This window comes from Podarcis raffonei, chromosome 9 (genome assembly GCF_027172205.1).
Source record: "Podarcis raffonei isolate rPodRaf1 chromosome 9, rPodRaf1.pri, whole genome shotgun sequence".
Lineage (NCBI taxonomy): Eukaryota > Metazoa > Chordata > Lepidosauria > Squamata > Lacertidae > Podarcis > Podarcis raffonei.
Genome location: NC_070610.1, coordinates 30,555,777 through 30,577,250, shown reverse-complemented (window position 1 = coordinate 30,577,250; position 21,474 = coordinate 30,555,777). Strand labels below are relative to the sequence as shown.

At 42.5% G+C, this 21,474-nt stretch overlaps 2 protein-coding genes across 4 annotated transcripts in view; one reads left to right on the top strand and one right to left on the bottom strand.

Moving 5' to 3' along the window:
* The first annotated feature begins 710 nt into the window (after window positions 1–710).
* ING2 (inhibitor of growth family member 2) lies at window positions 711–4,224 on the top strand. Of its 2 annotated transcripts, none has more exons than XM_053402587.1 (2): window positions 711–1,160; window positions 2,932–4,224. In XM_053402587.1, the coding sequence occupies exons 1-2, from the start codon at window positions 896–898 to the stop codon at window positions 3,600–3,602; spliced, it is 936 nt and encodes a 311-aa protein (XP_053258562.1). In that variant the 5' UTR covers window positions 711–895; the 3' UTR covers window positions 3,603–4,224. The 2 variants fall into 2 exon arrangements, with proteins under 2 accessions (XP_053258562.1, XP_053258563.1); XM_053402588.1 differs by lacking the exon at window positions 711–1,160 and adding an exon at window positions 1,607–1,777.
* A 711-nt stretch (window positions 4,225–4,935) lies between these two features.
* LOC128420733 (uncharacterized) overlaps window positions 4,936–21,474 on the bottom strand; it is a 42,757-nt gene continuing 26,218 nt past the window's right edge. The window contains exons 19-32 of one of the 2 annotated variants that reach the window (XM_053402585.1): window positions 20,833–21,164; window positions 20,196–20,329; window positions 18,666–18,794; window positions 17,630–17,877; window positions 17,102–17,270; window positions 16,332–16,533; window positions 16,035–16,165; window positions 13,786–13,946; window positions 13,058–13,215; window positions 11,369–11,575; window positions 10,805–10,899; window positions 8,586–8,707; window positions 7,910–8,167; window positions 4,936–6,344 (exon numbers count right to left, since the gene is read on the bottom strand). In XM_053402585.1, coding sequence (XP_053258560.1) covers window positions 7,929–8,167; window positions 8,586–8,707; window positions 10,805–10,899; window positions 11,369–11,575; window positions 13,058–13,215; window positions 13,786–13,946; window positions 16,035–16,165; window positions 16,332–16,533; window positions 17,102–17,270; window positions 17,630–17,877; window positions 18,666–18,794; window positions 20,196–20,329; window positions 20,833–21,164 — 2,327 coding nt within the window. In that variant the 3' untranslated portion in view covers window positions 4,936–6,344; window positions 7,910–7,928. Of the gene's footprint in view, window positions 6,345–7,267; window positions 8,168–8,585; window positions 8,708–10,804; window positions 10,900–11,368; window positions 11,576–13,057; window positions 13,216–13,785; window positions 13,947–16,034; window positions 16,166–16,331; window positions 16,534–17,101; window positions 17,271–17,629; window positions 17,878–18,665; window positions 18,795–20,195; window positions 20,330–20,832; window positions 21,165–21,474 lie in introns of those variants that run through there. The other variant, XM_053402586.1, reaches the window with a different exon arrangement.

The window sequence follows — 21,474 nt, the reverse complement described above, 5'->3', positions numbered from 1 at the left end:
CAGTGTTCTTGAAGCTACCAGCATGAGTCTGACCAAACTGCGGGAGGCAGTGGAAGACAGGAGTGCCTGGCGTGCTCTGGTCCATCGGGTCACGAAGAGTCGGACACGACTAAACAACAACAACGTTTGGGAGCACACTGTTATTGGCAAAGTGGTCCTGAAGCAGAACATTCCATCCCCCCCACAAGCCCCACGTGGGCGCTCCAGTGTCACTTTCCCTCCTCCCTCCCCCGCGCCAACTCCCTTTTGTTCCCCCAGCCCTTCTCTCCTCCCTTCCACGCGCCGCTGTCAACAGATTCAGACACAAGTGAAAGAGGGAGGCGGGGGGGGGAGCGTTCGGTTTCTCCGGCTTCATTTCCGTCCCTCTCGGCAGCGGATTGGCTGGAGGAAAAAAAGTAGGCGGGTTCCGATAAAGAGTGTGTGTGTGTGAGAGAGAGAGAGAGAGAGAGGGAGAGACTGATCGTTCCGTTGAGAACAGGCACCGGCAGGAAGGGAAGGAGGGGAAACCGTAATTCCACGGAGTGGTGTCTCTTTAAAGTTGAGACCCCGCCCTTCGTTTTCCGCGTTGGCCTCCTGACGTTCCATCCGTCCGGACCAATCGCGTCGGGTGTGAGGGGAAGGCGGGAGAATGCGAACCGGCCGCTCCTTATAAGGACAAGGCCTCGCGCATGCGTGCTCCGCGATACAAAAAAAAACCGAGGAGGAGAAGGAGGGGGGGCGCGGAAGGGAAAAAGAGGCGGGGAGTTCCAAGTGAGGGAGGAGGTTTTCTTTCGCCTCGGCTGCCCGCGCCGATTAACAGAAGCGGCCGGAGGGGCTTCCTTCCCCTCCCCCCTCCCCATCGCTCGAGGGCCCCGGGTCCGTCGAGGGGGAAGCGGAGTCGCTGTCACGTCGCGTAATGATGTTGGGGTCGCCGGGGCAACAGCCTGGGGGGGCGGGGTCTGGGGCGGCGGCGGCGGCGGCTGCCGGTTCTGCTGCCACTGCAGCCGGCGGGGCCGGCGGCGGCGGCGGAGTGTCCGGCTTCCCGTGCGGCGGAGGCGGCGGCGTGTCGGAGAGGATCCTGGCGCGCTACGTGCAGGACTACCTGGAGTGCGTCGAGTCGCTGCCGCTGGACATGCAGAGGCTGGCCTCGCTCCTGCGCGAGATGGACACGCGCTGCCGGGGTAAGCGGGGGGGGGGGGAGAGAAAGAGCGGGGAGGAGGGGGCGATGGCGGCGGAGGCAACGGCGCTGCTCCCACCCCCACCCCTCCAGTCCAACCGCCCTTGCTTTGAAAGGAGGAGGGGCGTCCACGCCTCACCAGGCGCCCGGAGGGGGAGGAAAATGGCCACGCTCCGCCAGCCCCCCACCCCCACCCGCCTTGGCCCTCGGGACGAACTTGAGGCGGTGGGCGCTGAGGAATGACCCCGGCACTGGGGCCCCGGCGGGGCTTGGACCACCCACCCCCGCCCTCATGACCCTGTGACGCGAACTGGGAGGGGGCGGCGGGCGGCGGGGCATGCCCTCTGCCACCTTTTTTTTTTAAGTCCAAGTTCACGAGGGAAGGGGGTTCAGTAGCAGGACCCCTGTGACGCCCGTGACGCCTCCGTAGTGGGGGGGAGGGTCTCCGGTGGGATGCATCGCCCGAAAAGTTCCGAGATGCGAACTTCGAAATTGTTTGTTTTTCCCTTGGTTGCACAGGGAGACGTCTCTGCAAAGTTGAGTTGTTGTTGTTTCAAATGCAGTGCAGTGATCACCCACGCATGCACGCACCTGCACAGTTGCACACCACCCGTTTCCCAGGTAGGGCTGACAGGGCTAGATTAGCTAGGTTTGGGGGCTATCATTTGTATCAACAGACTATACATGTGGTAGGTAAAGTGCTATTTTTCTTTTTAGTGTTTGTGGCAGATGGGTGAAGAGCATATATTCAAGGCCGTTTACTACTATTTGTTCTACTTGCAACCAAGGGATCCCCCCCCCATCTTTTTACATGGTTTTAGTCTAACACCTCCAGGCAAGTGAAGCAAACAAGATGATTTCTGCACTGCAGGGGGTTGGACTAGATGATACTCTTGGTCCCTTCCAACTCTACAATTCTATGATGTTTTGGTCTCTTGTGTATGATGTTAGAATGCGGATGGAGGTGTTTGGGGAATGGTGTATTTTCTTCAATATAATTTTTTCTCCAACTTCCCTGCAAAACGGAGCTGGGAAACCTGTTTTGTTGTGTTTTTTTAGCCTGAGGGCCACATTCTTTTGTAGGTAACCTTCCAGGGGACACACAGTGGGTAGGGCCAGAGGCACAAGTAGGTAAAGCAGTGGGCATGACTCTTGCCTTTGTACAGCAGGCTACATTCTAGCCATACAGACTCTGTATGTTTTACACAAGCGTTTCTCTATTCGCCATCCATGCAAGCAAAGAGGCATTGCCATAGTTCTAGAATGCATTCCCACTAGGCAAAAGCAGAACAAGGCTGATGAAGAGTGTGGCCTGGGGAGAGGTTTGAAGGGCCACATTTGGGCTCTAGACCTGAGATTCCCCACCTCTTGTAAATTGACAGAAATAGTATTTTTCAGTACTTAACATGTGAAAAATGCACCTTCCCATTTCAAGGTAGGATGTCGGGAGAGGAAAGTACTAGAAAAAACAAACCTGCTTTCCCACCTCCCCTATGATACACCAGATTTAATTATGTCACTTTATAATGCTGACATGCTAAATGACACATCTCTAGTTGCTTTTAAGAAACTTCCTTGTATTTTGGAAGAGGCCTTGGACAGATTTGTTTTTGCATCTTAATGTGTTACTATCCTTTGAAAGTATATGCTTTATTACATAGCCTCTGATATGTACTATTCACATTTTTAGTACAAGATTAGCATTTGTCAGCTTGAAAGGAGGGACTTGAAGGATTGTAGTTCATAATACATTTATTCTGACTTCTTTTTAACAGAAGCGTTAAAAGAAATCGACGAAGTCTATGAAAAATACAAGAGTGAAGATGATCCTGCTCAGAAAAAGCGTTTGCAGCAGCATCTTCAGCGAGCCCTGATCAACAGTCAAGAGCTTGGTGATGAGAAAATCCAAATAGTCACTCAGATGCTTGAGTTGGTAGAGAACAGAGCCCGGCAAATAGAGTCCCAGTCTCAGTGTTTCCAAGATCTGTCAGATACAGAGAAGCCCACCGAAAAGTCAAAAGTGGACCCTTGTCTACCAGAAAGATCTTCACGAAGACCACGTCGACAGCGCACCAGTGAAAGCCGTGATATATGCCATATAGCAAATGGAATTGATGAATATGATGACCAGCCCCCTAAAGAAAAGAGATCCAAATCCGCTAAGAAAAAGAAACGCTCTAAAGCTAAACAAGAAAGGGAAGCTTCACCAGTAGATTTTGCAGTAGACCCTAATGAACCAACTTACTGTCTCTGTGACCAAGTGTCTTACGGGGAAATGATAGGGTGTGACAATGAACTATGTCCCATTGAATGGTTTCATTTTTCATGTGTTGGACTTACTTACAAACCGAAGGGGAAATGGTATTGTCCTAAGTGCAGAGGAGACAATGAGAAGACTATGGATAAATGTACAGACAAATCCAAAAAAGATAGAAGATCGAGGTAGTCGATGCTCTGAATACATTGAGAGCTGCGTAGTTTTTATTAAAAACTGTTTAATAGGCAGACCCATATTTTAGAATAATGCATAAAACTATGCAATATTTTTTACAGTCTGTAGTACTAATGGAGTATTAATCGATGTTAGTACTTTTGTGCTTTTGAATATTCTGCACTAAAAAAACCAAATTCTTCGAACAGGGTCACATGGGAGTAGCACAAAGGGGATTCAAGAGTTCTTGGTCCCTCACTCTTTTTAATTGCAGAATTATGGTGATGCCTGATGAGGACGGACTGGAGGGATAATCATGTTAAGACTGGTATTTTAACATCTGTTGCAGTTGTAACTTTAGTCCATTATAGCTCATTCTGCTGAGAACACTTTCGTTCTATGACGCTTTTAGACTTCAGAGTCTTAAAAGATCATATTTAATTGGGGTTAATCTAGTGTTACATTTTAAGTCTTTCGGGGTGAAAAGCCAACATTCTTCTTTATTGCTTTCCTTGTGATTTCTGTATATGTCACTATGTTAATCTTGTGGTGATGAGGTTAGAAGCCTTTTTAGGGACGGTATATTAAACAATAAAATACGATGGCTAGAAGAGTTCTACTCAGCATTACAAAGACAGTCCTGAACTGAGGCTACTTGATTTTCCCATTCTGTTCCTTTCCATCTTTTAACTCATGTTGTGCCATCTTGCCACTGACTTCTTGGATGATGGCAGGAACATACAATCATGTTGAAAAGTTTACAGGTACAATGGATGCGTAAGTACTATAATATCTATAAGTCTTTGGACAAGTTATAAGAGTTTGACTGGACTAGTATGTTAACTGACTTTCATGCTTTCTAGGCTCTTGGAGCTGAGGAAAGTTCAGTAGTAGTAAAAAGCAACTGCCCTCTTATAGAAGAGGGATGCAATAGATGTAGATGTAGACAGAAGGAACTGTGTTCCTCAAAAGCGTAGTGCTTTTTGTAAAACCTTATACATAAGGAACCAGGACTTATTTTTGGAGCAGACAGTAACTGAAGGTGTTCCAAAACTAGATATTATTTCTTTAATTGAGTTCTACATGCCAAATTTGATGACAAACAGCTGTAACCTCTGTCTAGCTGTCTAACATAAACAAGGCTTTTTTTCTCTCTAGCATTTGAGAGGGATCTATTTGCATTTCACAGAGGTTATAACGTGCATGTGAGGCAATAGCAATGTGAATGAAATGGAATAAACAGCCCGATAATAAATTCACATATCTTCAAACTCTTGTTTCTGCAACAACAAACTGAAACATTTCTGTGGCAGTTAAAGTTTTTGTGGTTTAACTGGTCTTTGAAAAAGTTCTGGATACTTTCACACACACAAAAATGTTATCACAAACTCTGACCAGATACTTCACTTAAGGTGGACATTTTTCATTTTGTAAGGGTGAGTAGCAGCATCTCTGGGACCTTATATATTACCTACTTTAACTGGGAACTGCTGTTATTGTTAGGTGTCGGGTTTTATCAGCTGAATTGTTACTTCTGTATTCCATAGAGGAATGGGACACTTGTTTCAACTGATTCTGAAACAGTGTCTCACAATTTCATGGGGCAACATTGATTGTGAACTATCCCCCAGGGGAAGAGAAAGTCTTCTTCCATAAATAATATGTCTTCTGTTCAGGATTTTTGGGAAAAACAAAATGCAAGCACAGATATATGTATTTATTTTGGATGTCTAGTTGCTTCTCCCCAGTGTCCTGAACAAAATAATGCAACGATTAGGAAAATTTAAGTCCCAAGGTACTAGCATGTTGTTGAAATTCTAAGAAAGAGGACATATTTTGAACAGTGACTTGATCCCAGCTGATTGAAGGAGACTGGGAACTGGTTTTGGATGTATTCGCTCCTGTGTGCTTAACACCATATTCAACACCTTCCACTGATTGTAAAACTACTTGTGCATTTCAGATCTGTTTCTAGGCATGATAATTCTGCAACCAGGTAATGGTGTGCATTAAATATCTGCACTATTCCTACACTGGGAATGCCCAGACTAGCGTCTGCAATTCCTGTGTCTCCTCTGCTTCCAATTGACAACCTGACTCTTAGCCCTATCTTAGCAAAATGATAATGTTTCCCATTTTTAAGAAACTGTCATTGCTATGAACTTCTAATGATTTTAAAATAAGTTTGCTTGCTGTGGTTTGACAATCTCCCTCTTGGTTCTAAATTTTGTAAGCCTGGGCACATGCAAATAAGAACTGTGCCACTGAAGTGTATCAATTACTTGGATCTAATATTTTGCATGCTATGTTTTATGAATAAAAACCATTTTGGTTGTAAAAATGGAACAGAACATTTTTATATTGCCGCCTTTTTCAGTAATGCACACACAGGCTGGGATCCAAAGAAACATGTACATGTATAATAAAAGTTTTTGTGCATGTGGAAAGAAGTCAGTTTTCCCTTTCACACTGCATTCTCCATTTGCCTCACAAAATGTCACTCCAGGGGTACCTTGACACAGGGTGGAGTGAGACTGAAAGTCCCTAGTGCATGTCTGGAACACCCCACACAGCTCTTTAGCTCCTAGGTTTTGTAATATTCTTTTATTTGTATCTGACAAATGGTATTGAAATAAAGCTATAAAAGTACTGGAGTTCTGATGAAAACCATAATAAGTATGAATGCTGAGATTCCTTCTGACTTGCTTGGCTTATATGCTTGAGTAAGACAAGTAGTATTCTTCCCTTTGAGTGTCCCTAAATTTAGCAGCATATAATGACAGGAAAGAGGGAAGTGGGAACAGTAAGCAATAAACGTAATTTCATAATTGAAGGCATTCTATGCTGTATCATGTTGCACTTACCTCTTAAAACTGCATCTCAGAATAACTAGGGCATTGATGAAACAGGACATCTGAATGAATTCCTAAACAGGATGATTTTTTATCTCTGCCTGCTTGATGTTAAACCAATCTAGCATGTCCAGAAAGATGGGATCCCCACACCTCTCTGCTACATCACAACAAAATGAAGTTGATCGCCTGATTCAAAATGAGCTGGTAGCATATGCCATCAGAAATTGTTGTACCAATGCTTCCTTATAAACTGGTGTTCTTCCACACAAAGCTGACTTAAGTACAGTATGTGCCAAAGAGAGATGGTTGAGGCTAGTGTTTGTCAGTGCCTATATGTAAGGAATAAGCTGTGCCAACCCAATCACACAAAAGCCAAGCAGGGATGAGGACAAACACAGTCCTGTTTAAAACCATACTTTGAGATATTCAGATGGAGCAAAATCAGCTGGACCCAACTAAATTAGTTAACAGAATTCCTCATTGTTAGTAGCACTAAGACAAATGTATTGCTCTAGCTTATTTTAGCTTTAGATTAGTATGATATCAAATGCATATTCATAATGCAATAGCCATTACCCAGTATCATCCAAATGTTTGCTATCATTTTAATTTATCAGTAAATTTCACAACAGAACATCAATATTTCAATTGAAACATTCTGATTATATTTTTTACAAAATTGCTGAAATCCATTATCACTGTCATAACAATTGTTAAAGTTGATAGATAACCCCTTTCCTACCTTTATGAAACCTAATCAAACACATGAGCGTCACCATGTGTGTAGTATATATGTATCCAAATTACTTCTTGCTGCTCCTAAAGAAAGGGGAACCCCCTTCCTTCTACATATTCTGTTAAAATTTTCTGACATTTAGGGCACAAAATATCTTCTAAATCAGCCTTGAGACCACAGATATTGTTGGGCTGCAACTCTCACCAAACCTCAGCCAGCTTAGCCAATGGTCAGGGATGATGTGAGTTTTGGTCCAGCAACATTGGGAGCTCAAGGCTAAATAAAGCTGCTCTATATAACCCAACACAAATGGAACTAGTGACTTGGGTGTTTTATCCCTGATAATCTCTGTTTGGATCCTTAGACAATGCAACCAATATAAGTTCTCACTGATGCAGAAGGCCAGGAAACATCTTCCAATATCAAACTAAAAGTAGGTATTTTTGTTTGGGCAAGATTATAAACCAACTAAGTTACAGAGTAAGGTAAAAGGTAAAGGACCCTGGACTATTAAGTCCAGTCAAAGGATGGGGTTTGGCACTCATCTCGCTTAGAGTAGACCCATTAAAATCAACACAAGCTCATTGATTTCCTTGGGTCTACTCTGGGTGATGATCCAACATCACAGAAACTCAAAAGTATTTTGTACCAGTTCTCCCAAATCAATGGATATCTTGTAACATACTCTCTAAAAAAAAAACACTATTCAATTGTGAATGCTAGCTTCTTACTTGGTTAAAATTTTGGCTTTTAAATAACTTCAGGTTCTTCTTCACTGCTTGAGGATTCCTCTCCAAACAAATTTTTTCCTGTTGAACTTGCAGCGGTGTTGGTGCTCAGCATTTTCAAAGTAATGAGAGTAGGGTTGTCACTCAAACCCAAAAGAACGGTGTTTCTATCAAACGCAACTGTCATGCAGGAGATTTTGCTGTCTGGTGTAAAGACTGATATAACTGTACCACTTTCCAAATCCCAGATACTGACTTCACCTAATGGGAAAAAATACGCATAACATCACATTATGTCCTGCTAAGGCACAGCATTGTGCATTCTCCTTCCTTTTCCATCAATCATAATAGCAACCCATTCATGTTGGTTAAATCTGTGGATGCAGAATAGAAATCAATATTTCTTTCTGCTTTCCCCCTTGTTCAAAGGGTTAGGGTGGCTGAAAAGTTAAAAATCATGCCAACAATCAAAGGCTTTCCCCTTTTTCATTTATAAAGTACCCGTTTCAGAGACGGCTTTTACCTTTGCTTTGCCATTAAATGTTTAAACTAACCATTGTAAGCAAATAAAGCAAACCGTGGGAGAAAATTGCATTGAGTTGATTCCCAGCTTAATGTAACAAAAATATTCTAGCCCTACTGCCTCCAACAGCCTCCACAAAATAAATTTGTCACAAACCTGCAAGCAGAACAGCCTTTGCTCCATCTAATATGTGTAGTTTGCTGCACACAGTTAGATGAAGACCTTCGTAACCTTGAATTAGCTTGTGCTTATGCTTAAACGGATCCCAGATCTTTATCCTAGAAATCACAAAAAAAGAGATATCAGTTCTGTAGTACTGAGAGTGACAGACAGGGCAATAACTATTTGTATGTAAATGGTGAGCAAATGTTTTTTTGTTTTGTTTTTTAAAGGTGTTGAGCTTGCCCTGCAGTATATTGGATGTTTGTAAATTGGGACATCTGGAATACAGTGGTACCTCGGGTTAAGAACTTAATTCGTTCCGGAGGTCCGTTCTTAACCTGAAACTGTTCTTAACCTGAGACACCACTTTTGCTAATGGGGCCTCCCTTTGCTGCTGCTCCACCGCTGCACGATTTCTGTTCTCATCCTGAAGCAAAGATCTTAACCCAAGGTACTATTTCTGTAACCTGAAGCGTCTGTATCCCGAGTTACCACTGTACTGGACAACATATTCTAATATGTAGGACATAATGTTCAACAGTCCAGATGCAGATTAGATATTCTTTCACTAAAGACTACTGTACTTAAAAGGTACCTGCCCAAAGTAGTTCCAACCCTTACAGAAGGGATGAGAGACCTTGGGCTGAATAAAGGTTTCCAATCCATGACATACAGCTGTGGATCACTTCTTCATGCCCCCTTTGCTTCTTTCGTTGCACCATTTTAAATTTTTGTACAAAAGTATTTGGAACCTAAGCATCTCTGCTCCAGGAAATGCACATACAGTGGAAGCTTGGTTCCAAAACGCCTCTGATGTTGTATGTTTTGGCTCCTGAACATCGAAAACACAGAAGCAAATGTTTCTGTTTTCGAACATTTTTCAGAACCCAAACATGTGACGAGGTTTCTGCTGAGTGCAAGAAGCTCTTGCAACCAATGGGAAGCCGCACCTCGGTTTTCGAACATTTTGGAAGCCGAACGGGCTTTGGGAACGGATTTCATTTGAGAACCGAGGTACCACTGTATAGGTGTTACAATGTCATCTCACTATTTAGTTACCCAAGCTTACACAAAGTCATGCCAAGTAATGAAACCTGGCAAACGATTGCCCAGAAGTTTAGCTAGTTAACAGCTGTGCAGCTGAATGCTGGACAGTCAAGCCTTTTTTGAGCATGTAAATTAAATATATCTAGTCTCTAATACAATTTCTGATGTGATGTAGATACAAAGGATATACTAAAATTTTAGAAAACAAATAGGATTGGAACCAGGGTTAGTCATGCTTGGAACAGTAGAACCATTGGACTTATTTCTTCTCAAAATGAATAGTGGTCTATAAATTATTTTAATAATATTTCCCCCGTGGTACACACTTAAACTTTGTTGATAAGGGCTGTATGTGACAGGCCCTGCATGTTCATATGGAAGCTCCACCTTGTGTTCAGACAACAAGTGGAAAGCAGGAGAATTTCAACACTCTGTGAAGCACAACGGAGGAAGACAGCTTGAATTGGAAAGTTGTAATCCCTTGTACCTGCCCAAAGTACAGTAGTTTCCAATCTTAATGAAAAAATTCCTGTGTTACTAAATCAAGCATAGTGTCTCAGCAGATACAGTGGTACCTCAGGTTACATACGCTTCAGGTTACAGACTCCGCTAACCCAGAAATAGTGCTTCAGCTTAAGAACTTTGCTTCAGGATGAGAACAGAAATCGTGCTCCAGCGGCGCGGCAGCAGCAGGAGGCTCCATTAGCTAAAGTGGTGCTTCAGGTTAAGAACAGTTTCAGGTTAAGAACGGACCTCTGGAACGAATTAAGTACTTAACCTGAGGTACCACTGTACTAGTAATTATATGGAATAATAGAATTGTAGAGTTGGAATGGACCCCAAGGGTCATCTAGTCAATATACTATTGATATCTGAAGAAGGGCTATGTGGTACTTGCAATCTCTTCCACCAGGAGGGAGAGAGGTGAATCCAATGAAAAATAGGCCTCTGTGTGCTTAAATTTCGCTTCATTTAAAAAGGCTTGTCTGTGTGGGTCATGAGGTTTTGCTTCCAAAAGCCTGAAATCAGAACCTGTTACAGTTGTGTCCAGCTGTGACACTCTTGCCAAACTGTTCCAGAAAACAATTAAGAAGAACTGAGTGATTTGGGGAGGGGGCGGGACCTACTGTAGGAAAAAAACTACTAAACTTTGGCATTTTGCTTACCTGTTTTCCACCATCACTCCAAAAATTATCCTACTAGCATCAGCAGCAATGGCTGTACAGCAGACATTTGGCTCATTTTTCAGTCTTTTCCTAACCTGCATTTTTAGGGGAGAGATAATCCATTTTAAATACGTTGGTTATGTACTTACACTTACTTAGCACTTCCTAATGTGTAGCACTGCCCTTTCTCCCTTTAGGTGGCAGGCTGGAGTAGTGTTCCAGTACATTGATGGTGTTCTACTCTACAGCTTTGGAAGAATGAGGTGTGAAGATATAATGAAGAGCCAGCTGCATCAGGAAACAGAGAGCAGGAGTTGCAGGTCTAGCTTTGGGACAGGAGGGAGGGCAGACCAAGAGGACATCAAGCTCAGAAATCCTAGAACTGGGAATGTTTTCTATCATTAATTTTAAACTGCTATAAGGAGAGCAAAATCCCTTTAGTTTGCACACCATTTGTGAGGAAGCTGTGGCTGTTCATTGACCTCTTTTTGGGGGGAGGGGGGACATACTCCACAACTGCAAAGCTGGTTCTCTGCCACCTCAAAAGAATTTCAGAAAACATACCTTTCCCGTGGCTAAATTCCATAGTGTTACATAGCTGACTTTCTCCTTCTCGCTGTAATTGGAGAGCACCAGATAATGGCCGTTATAGGTCAAGGCGGCATTGTGTAAGAAAAGCATGGATTCTCTGCTCTCAAGGGTGTGGAGATGGGACATGCTTTCCAAGCTGAACACTGACAGGTGATGTGCATAGTAGGAACACACAGCAACCTAAGAGAAGATAATGGGATGTGTGGATTAATTTTTAGATATTGGGCCATAAATACTTGCGTGAAATAAAATGTTGGTGCATCTGTCCTCTCTTGCAACTAGCAGTCGTATGAAAGGCCTTTGGTATAAGACAGCTGCGCCTATGAGGAATGGAGGGATGAGCTATACAGTGGTACCTCGGGTTACATACACTTCAGGTTACAGACTCCACTAACCCGGAACTAGTACTTTGGGTTAAGAACTTTACCTCAGGATGAAAACAGAAATCACACGCCAGCGGCACGGCGACAGTGGGAGGCCCCATTAGCTAAAGGGGTACCTCAGGTTAAGAACCGTTTCAAGTTAAGAATGGACCTCCAGAATGAATTAAGTTCGTAACCAGAGGTACCACTGTAAATGTTTACTGCAGGGACTGGCAGAACTACCAACTCCTGTACTATATGCTGCCAATAAGGTACCTCTTCTGCAACGTGTGGAGAATCCCATTTCTTACAACTGGAGGAGTGCTCTTGAAGTAATTCTCTCCTTAAATATCTGGTGCTCCATTTCACTACAGGAAGACTATGATGACCCAGGGTGTATCAAAGCTACTTCAAGACTGAGTTATGGGCTGTGTACATGCCATGCATTTAAAGCACATCCCTCCCCTCCCACCTCCGAATCTTATGAAGTATAGTTTGTGTCCCCCCCCCAAGCTACAATTCCCTGGACTCTTAAACTACAACCCCCAGGATTCTTAGTGCTTTAAATGTATGGCATGCAGGCAGCCGAAGTCCACCCACAGTGGACTCTAGCTGCAGTGCAAGCTTCTTAAAGGTATTCTTTTGCAGGATGGTGAACAAGCCTACAGTGTTTGCTTGCTTTTTGTTCTTCCATTTAATCCACTGCCATTTCCTGTACATGCATAATTTGAGATGCAAGAGAGGTCCACGCATCCACTCAAAAGTATGTGCATGTTACACACACGCATTGTTCAAGCTATAATATCAATTTGAAAGCAATCATTTAAGCACCTAAAAGGGGGTATACATCATAAAACAATTAACAACAAAAATCCTGGGTTGTATCCAATTAAGTCCTACTCAGAGCAGTTCCGCTGAAATTAATGGGTCTACGTTAGTTGAATCCATTCCTTTCAAGGGTCTTCTCTGAGTAGGATTAATAGTATATTCAGTTATGTACAAAAAAGTACAGAATTAGCTGGGCTAGGCACAAGCAGAAATCCCTCCAGGAAATGTTTAATAAATAAAGTTCATAAGTTATGATGGAATTAAACATTCTCTAGGTTAAAGGACACAGCGTCTTAATTCTAACTCATATATTTTTGAGAAACCATAAAATGGCACAAGTTCATTTCTCAAGAGAGTTAACAATCTGGTATGGGTTAGAAAAAACAGGATTGTGAGGCACTAAAATAAATGCAAACTATTAGCACATTGGCACGAGATAAACATAGGGCGCTTAGGACACATTGCCTCTCACCTTCTCGTCTCCACTCAGGAGGAACTGGTCAATGGCATTGCTCTTTTCATCAGCAAGTTGCTGCAGCATTTCCCTCTCCATTTTCGCTGCCTTTTCCTTCTTCCGTCTCTTTCCTGTCATTGTTTCATTTCGCCTTTCCCATGGAAGCTGTAACACTGCTATAGAATGCAATGGTGTTGCAAATAACTTTTAAAATTGAGATTTTTAACATATGCGTGGGTGGATATCAACTGCTGTAAGCCACTTTGTGTGTTTTGGTGATACAACATCAGGCCATGATCCAAAACGCTCCTTCAAGGTCCCCCTAATGGCTGACCTATGCTCTGCTGAATTTTTCATTTTGAGCCAAAGGTCCTTAATGGCAGGCAGGCAGGCAGGCAGGCAGGCAGGCAGGCAGGCAGGCAGGCAAGCAAGCAAGCAAAGAAACAAACAAACAAATAAATATAAAAAGCAGTTTGCTCTGCAGCCATATGTATGTGTAGTGCTGAATGAGGAGCAGCAAATGTAAACACCTCTTGGCTATGCTAAACTTGATAATTTGGAACCTGGCTGTTTTTTTGGTCCTGCCTCACTGAAATAATTATCTAACACAACTGAGAACAAAACCTCTGATAAAAGGTTTTTGAGGCAACTGGGGTGTGGTGGTGGTTGAACAATATATGCACTGTAAGATTTAAGATCTTGTGTAAACTGAAAAATGGAATGAATTAGAACGAAAAGTTTGAAACCTGTTGTTCTGTTAGGCAAGACTCCTTTGCATTGTTTCATGTTTTCCCTGGACAAGGAACGGTTAGGTTTCGCAGCTTGCGATGAAAATTTGTCCTTGTATTCTGGCCTTAATCGATCCTTAATAAATCCAGTTTCCAAGTTCCAAGTAATAAAATGGTCTCTGAAAACAGGAACCAGAAAAGCAAACAGATAATAACTTTCTAGAACTTCAAGGTGACCAGTTGATGTCAGATGGGCACAAAATTGAGTAAAATCTCTGATTCAGTAACAGAGCAATTCAGGAGATAAAGGGTGGGGGGGTGAGAATCAAAGACAGACAAACCACCTTTTACTATGTATGTGCTGCTAAGCTCACTCTCTGCCCATCCATCTCATGTCGGAAGCTTGTAAAGAGCGCTTTTGTTGTTGTTGTTTAGTCGTTTAGTCGTGTCCGATTCTTCGTGACCCCATGGACCAGAGCACGCCAGGCACTCCTGTCTTCCACTGCCCAGTGGAGTAACGTGGGCTGTCAGCACCCGTGGCAAGGCAAGTAATTTGCGCCCCCTAACCCGCACGCCTGGCACCCCCCCCACACAGTGGGTGGCAACCCGGCGGCTCGGATCGGATTCGCACAGCCAGCACTGCAGTGAGAGAGAGTGAGTGAGCCAGGTAGGGGCAGAGAGCTGTGAGTGTGAGTGCGCCCCCCCAGATGTTGCAGCCGGTGCGGCCGGCCCCCCCTGCACCCCCACGCTACGCCACTGCCACTGCCTCCCACAGTTTGGTCAGACTCAGAGCGCTAGGCTTCAGAAAGAGTGCTAGGCTTCGGAAATGAAGCAATTCAGACTTCACTTTATGCATGAGCAGGACATTCTACCCCTTCCTGGTTCCATACTATCATAGATCTAGGGTAGAGTCTGCTAGTGAATGGTAGAAATTTTTAGATAATATTTGGGATATGAAGGGAGAATACAAGCTGCAGAATTGTACCAGACAAAAAAATCCTGGGTGAGTTTATGCAAATCTTCCTGGCCCTAAGTGCAGAGCCATTGATAAACAATGGGGAGCCAGGTAGTGGGCCATTAAGGGCCATTGGCAATGCAAAAAGCTACTGTATGTTTCCCCCTTTATCTGAGCAGGAGCCATGACTGACAGCTGCTTTGGACCCAAGCTTGCTGAAGCTATGATCCGGACAATCAGTATACTCTTGGAGTATACAGTTCTGCATCCTCTCCATTGAAGACGTTAGGTATAAATATGTGTAAAATAAACCATATTTCTTAAAGATATTAGCCTCCACTGTGCCTTGATTTTCCCAACAGAAAAATAACCCTGGAACCTCCTAGAATCTTTCGCTTTTTAATCTCAGTGTGTTGCTATAAGCATGACTTGGTTGAGTTTGGAAACTTACGAGACAGCCTTGTCCAGTGGTTCCCAATTAAGGGCAGCTGATTTCAAGGCACTGCTGATATTGCACAATGATCTCAGCTGATAATGCTGCTGAGCTGAGCTGCTTTTCCTCACTTTGAAGGAGACCAGGGCAGCCGATTACAAGGCACTGCCTTTTCCTCACGCTGATGGGGAACAGGGCAGCTGATCACCCTCACTTCAAGGGACCGTGGCACTACCTTCCCCTGACACTGAGGCATAGCAGCTTTTCTCAGTCAGCAGGAAAGCAGCAGCAGCAGCCACAGTGGACTGCATCTTCGCTGGCTGCCACCGCTGGCTGCCCCAATGACAGCAGCTTGATGTACCTCCCATCCCCATCCCCATCCCCATCCCATCCCACTCAAACCATGCAGTGGAGGTGACTCCACTTCCTCTCCTCCCCCCAACCATCCAATCTCCACAGCTGCTCCTTCCTTCATCCCCATGCCTGATCTGCATGCACCCCACCCGCCTGATTTCCAATTTCAGACATCGTGATATATCGGAATATCCCCATGTTTAGCTGCTGATATATCATGATTTTGAAGACTAGATAGTGCTCCACCCTAGTTTGTTTTTTTCATATACCTAAAATCATTTACTTATTTGGGGCTTATTTTGTTCAAAAAAATTGCTTTTCAGAGGTAATTATAAAATTTTTAAAAAGTAGGGAGTCCGTGGCTTGGCTTTTGAAAAAGAGGGGGTCCTCAGTAATTAGCTAATTGGGAACCACTGGTCTAGTCAATTCATGTCATACCAATATTAATAGCTGATGGTGACTATTCCGTTCGATTTGGCAAAAAGAAAACAGCCATATTATCTTCAATAGCTTTAAATATATTACCTGTTCTCTGAAAGTCCAAGTAGAAGTCCTCCTTCAAGGATCTTATACTCATTATTTGGGCAGGGAATGATGTAAAGGCCAGTCTGCTTCCTTATGTACTTTTTTTTCAGGAGGTCATAAACTAAAAGAGTCTGGAATGGCATAAAAACGTTTTTCGGTAAGCAAATATACTGTACGTGCAAATCATTTTCTTAACAGCTTTTTCTTACAAGGTTCTTTCTGAACAGCCTCAGCTTTAAATGCCAATCACTAAAAAACAAACAACCAGTATTTACAGGACAGAGGTGCCTTCAATACCTGGAAAATGGGTCTCGGAGGATCTGCAAAAGAGGCCATTCCTTTGTCTGTAAGGACATAAAGTTTCATGTCTCTGACCAGAACTATATCCGTATTCTCTAGCAATCCCCTCTCCACTCTCACAGCATTGTGTTTACACTTTGATTTCATGATGTTCCACACTGTTATGACCCCTGGACTTGTGTTTCTGCACATGGCATACCTTGGGAAATATTGAAATGAATAGCCTTGTTATTGATTTATAGCAAAGGTTGTGCAAATGTTGTTATTTCTGCGCTGGTAAAGAGTGTGGATAGGAATGATGGGGAAAGAAGGGTGTCCCTAGAGAAAGGAATTTTCCTATCCTCCATGGTACTTTTCTCTGTTCTTGGTCAGAAGTGCAAAAGAAACCAATATATACAGATTCTCTTTGTTTTGCTTTTCTTGATGGAGAACTGGAATTAATTTCACACAGAATTTCCCCATGTCGTCATGCCCCCCCCCCCCGCAGCCACTTTTTAGCATACAACAGCCCTGCCTATAGTAATGCACATATTTTGGAAGCTGTTCAGGGATCAAGTACCTTAGATGTCTGCTATCACTGAAACACAACAACTCTGTCTTTTGCATTTAAATCTCTGCATTTTCCTGACTACTTTTGAAAAATTGGCTACTTTCAAAACCTACTTTTGAAAAGTGCATAGCTAGAATTTTTAAAAATGATGTTTGTCAAGTACAATATTTAAAACAGCAACTAACACATTTTTAGGAGAGTCATGGGTCTTTCTTACCTAGGATAGTTCTCCATTGTTAGAATATCACGAATACCATTTGTTTTCTTGGCTTTACTTGCAGTGACTGTCAATGACTGGTCATTGATCTTGGAAGCTAAATTCCAAGATTGAAGATGATTGTCTCCATCACAGAATGTTAAACAGTACCGAAGGTCAGAGCATACACCTACATATTTATCATAATTTAAAAGAACCATTAGTCATAAAATCTCAACATTGCGTAATAAAACTCTAATCATGTTACTAGAAAAACATGGGTTGTCTAGAACTATGAAACTCACAGATGTTTCACTGAGCCACATGCTGTAGGTTCCCCACTTGTGGCATATATACTGGCTTCAATATACAGATACACTCTGTATTTAGAATTCCTGATAACCTTATTTGGAGTTATGTGCTGGTGAATGTCCTCACTGAGAATTCCTATATTTTTATATTTCCACCTTGTTTTCTTTGTACAAAACTGCATGTTTCTCTTGTGGCTTTTTCTATAGAGGTTTTGAACTTCCTATAAAAGTTACTCACCACCAGCTGGGACTGAAGGAAACTTCACCAAGTGCTTGTGGTCTTCAGATTCCAGGTTCCACGACACTATTTCAGTGGTATTGGTGTTTGGGATGGGGCTGAACGCCAGCAGGTGAGAGCCCAAATGATTCACAGCAAAAATGTGAATATAATCATTGCAGCATCCCTTCAGATTGTGAGCATAGGCAAAAGTGTGGACGTTGTAGAGCTCTATATGCACAATCTCACGCTGTTTCATGAAGGGACACCTGGAATGAAAAAGCTAATATGGGTGGGTTGTATGATGTACGTATTGTGATTTCTGGCTATCTAAAAAGCAGTAATGAATGAAGAGTGAAGGAAAACTTATGCTCAAGGACGGTAGTGTTGTGAAAAGTATGTTAATGTACCCGGTATCTATGATAAACAGAGAATCCAGGATGGCATTAAGCAAATTACTTACTTCTCTCACTTCGTGTAAAATAGAACCAATAGTTACCTACTTGAAAGGGCCAATAAACTATATCTTCAATGTTATAAATTAGAAGTGAGAATTAGTAGTGGTAGTACTAATTAAAAAAGTGAATTTTGCAAAGAGGCTGCAATGTGGCAGGTTTCAAACAGAGGTTTTCAAGCTTTGTCCCAATAAACCTCCTGAAGTTATAAATATATATATTCAAGGCTTTGCAAGATTAAGTTAAGGAAGAACTCTGTGATATTCACATTCATCTCAGGTATAATCAAAGGTAAATATTTTAAAAGGAGAGGCATCATAGGTTTGCAAAGAAGTATATTTGAAAATTAGACAGGGATGAGGCCACCCTAACCCTAACACTTTTTTTTTTGTCAATTGCCTCTGCTTTCCTCATCCTGAGGCTGAAATCCTATACTCATTTGGGAGCAAATCCCATTTAATTCAACAGGGCTTACTTCTGTGTAGACATGTAAAGTTTTGATGTGCGGGTGTGAGTGATTTTATGCCATATTACCGGAATGGTCAACTAATAGTCAGTTGGAAGAGGGTAGAAAAAGTTGTTCTTTCATTTCCAAGTACTACCTGAAGATCACTAGGAAATATTCCTTAGTTACAGCAACATCCTCAGCAGCTGCCACTGGTTCTTGGCTTTTCAGCTTAGCAACTACTTTCCCCTTTTTGCCACTAAAGACCATGGCTTCACTTCCACTCCTGCAAAAGAGAGGAGAGAGATTTACGGAAGCCACAATGTTACAGAATCAAGACCACACAGGCAATGATCATCCTCAAAGTCACATTTTGTTTACAATAATGACCATGTGACTCTCTAAAAGTGGCAATGTTGATTTTACATCCAAATCCACCAAGAAGAAAAGATAAAAATAAAACCCTAGTTTCTGAGGCATGTTGCTGCTCTCCTTTTCAGAAATTATTAAAGACAGGAAACATTAATTTTCTAAAGACATACATGCTTATCTTTCTCAAGTCTGACTGGGCCTAAAACCAGTGGGTTGTATCCAATGGGTGTTCCATTCATGCAAGATCTCCCCCTTGTGCAATGCAACTTCCCCTCCCCTGCACCATTTGTCTCCCCCCCAAAAAAACCCCTGTTCTGCAACCCTCTGGATTCGGGAGGCACATGAAGTGGGGAGAGGGAGACAGTTCCACCACAAAAGGGATGACTTTGCACAAAAGGAATGACTTTGTCAGCTACAACCCAGTTTCTCTACTAATGTATTCACAGGAAAATATTTCCCTACAACAGAGATCTTCCTTGTAATAGCCACATATCTATGGCAAAGCATAAGATCATTAAAAGAGCTTGCTGGAACAGGCCAATGGCCTACCTAGTCCAACATCCTGTTTTCCCAGTGGCCAACCAGATGCCTGTGAGAAATTGTATTGCTTAATTGCACAGGAAGATGCACCAGCTTGTGAATGTTCTTGCCCCAACTTCTGGGGACTTATGTTAATTTCTCTTTAGCCCCTGTTTCAGACCATTTCCAAAACTACTTTCCCCTGTTAAGTAATTAGGAATGTGGAGGGAGACATGTAGTTTGAGACTGAAACATTAAGGCAGCTGTTTAGGCCACAAACTCAGTCAGCATGTGCAATGGTCAGGAATGATAGGAGTTGTAGTCCAAAACTAGATGTGAGGGGTACCAGGTGGAAAGATTGCATGAAGGCATTGTGGTACTGATGGGGAGAAATAGCGAGAATATTGTGTTGGAGAGCATAGGGCTGGATTCCACCAAGCTAGTGCACTAGCAGAAGCCAGTGCAAGGACTTTGGATAGCACAATGTTTTCTTCTCCTAAATTCCCCCATGCCTTTCCCAAATCCACTCTGGAGAGTTTGGAGAATCCGCTGAACAGTGTGTGAAGAAGGAGAGGGGAGGTTCCATTTAGCAAACAGAAATGTCTTTGTTGCCTGAATTATTGTATTTGTGCGATGTTTAGTTCCACCCATATAGAATACATTAAAGTAGTGACTAAACAGTTTTGTAGTTGATCTGCAAGGCTTTTCTTTATGAAAGATTTCTCAAATGCATAGGGTCTTTCTATAGAGAGGAGTTTACTATTTATTTTAATACAGTAAATTACATTCTACTAACCTAAAGGCACAGAGAACATAATCTTTTACTGAATTTTTGGATACCAAAATGGAATTAGTCTTGCAGATAGGCTCTTCCTCTGTAGAAAGGTATACCTCATGGAGCAACTGACAGGAATGAGCAAGATCAAAAACCTGAAATATAATATAGTATGGAAATGAATTGGTTTGAGCTGGTTGCTGACCACTTTGTATCTATGTAAAGCCATGCTGCATGCCTTTCCTGCTCTCAGTACTGAGCCCAAATTGTAAAATCACCAAGAAAAGTAACTGTAAAAAGTGGTTATGTAAGGCCACTTGGAATACAATTAAAGGCTTGAATCCTGTATCTCTTTCTTCTGATCCCAGCATCAGTATCAAAATATCTATTAATGTCTGCTGATCTACATAAGATCTGATTCAAAGGTTAGTAATCCTTAAGTCTTGTTTGCTTTATTATCGATTACATTTATAGTTTCCCCATATCCAAGATTCACAGGGTGACTAACAGTTCCAAACAACTTAAAGACTTAAATTCAATACAATACCAATGAAATAACAGCACAAAAATCTAGCAAAACGCAACCAACCATGTCAGTGCACAGAACATAATTCTACCCACTGTCATAGATGTGATTTTTTTAAAAACAACACCTCACCTTAACCATGTGGCTGCCATTAAAAAACACCAGTAAGAGGTGCCCATTCATTGCAGATGTTAGTATTGGAGTACCAACAAACTCGCCAGTTGCATATACCACTTTTTCCAGGGAAAGATCCCAGATTTTAATGGTGCTTTTGTCAGACACAGCCACCAGTCTGTTCTCCAGACACACTGCAATTGCACTGATATTATTCCCAACTCCATGCAGAGTGAAGACAGCTTTGCCGACCCTCAAATCCCACAATTTCAGAGTGCCATCACTGGAGACTGTTGCAACAGTGAGTTCTTCCTGGGTTTCTCCAATTGCTACAATTCTGTCCAAGTGACCTATGGATCCATGGGAGTAAAATGTTAGAATTCACTCTGGGGGAAAGCAGCTTCTGTAAAATCAGTTAGAATTGTTTACCTTCCTCCGAAACTCAGATAAATGGGTAGCTGTTCATCATCATTTATTAATTTATACCACTTACTTGTCAAAATGGTTTCTTAGCGGTTTAGAAAACTGATTATAAGAAGTTTTTTAAGGCAGAGGCTGGATGGTCAGCTGTCATGGATGCTTTAGTTGAGATTCCTGCATTTCAGGGGGTTGGGCTAGATGACCCTTGAGGTCCCTTCCAACTCTACAATTCTATGATTC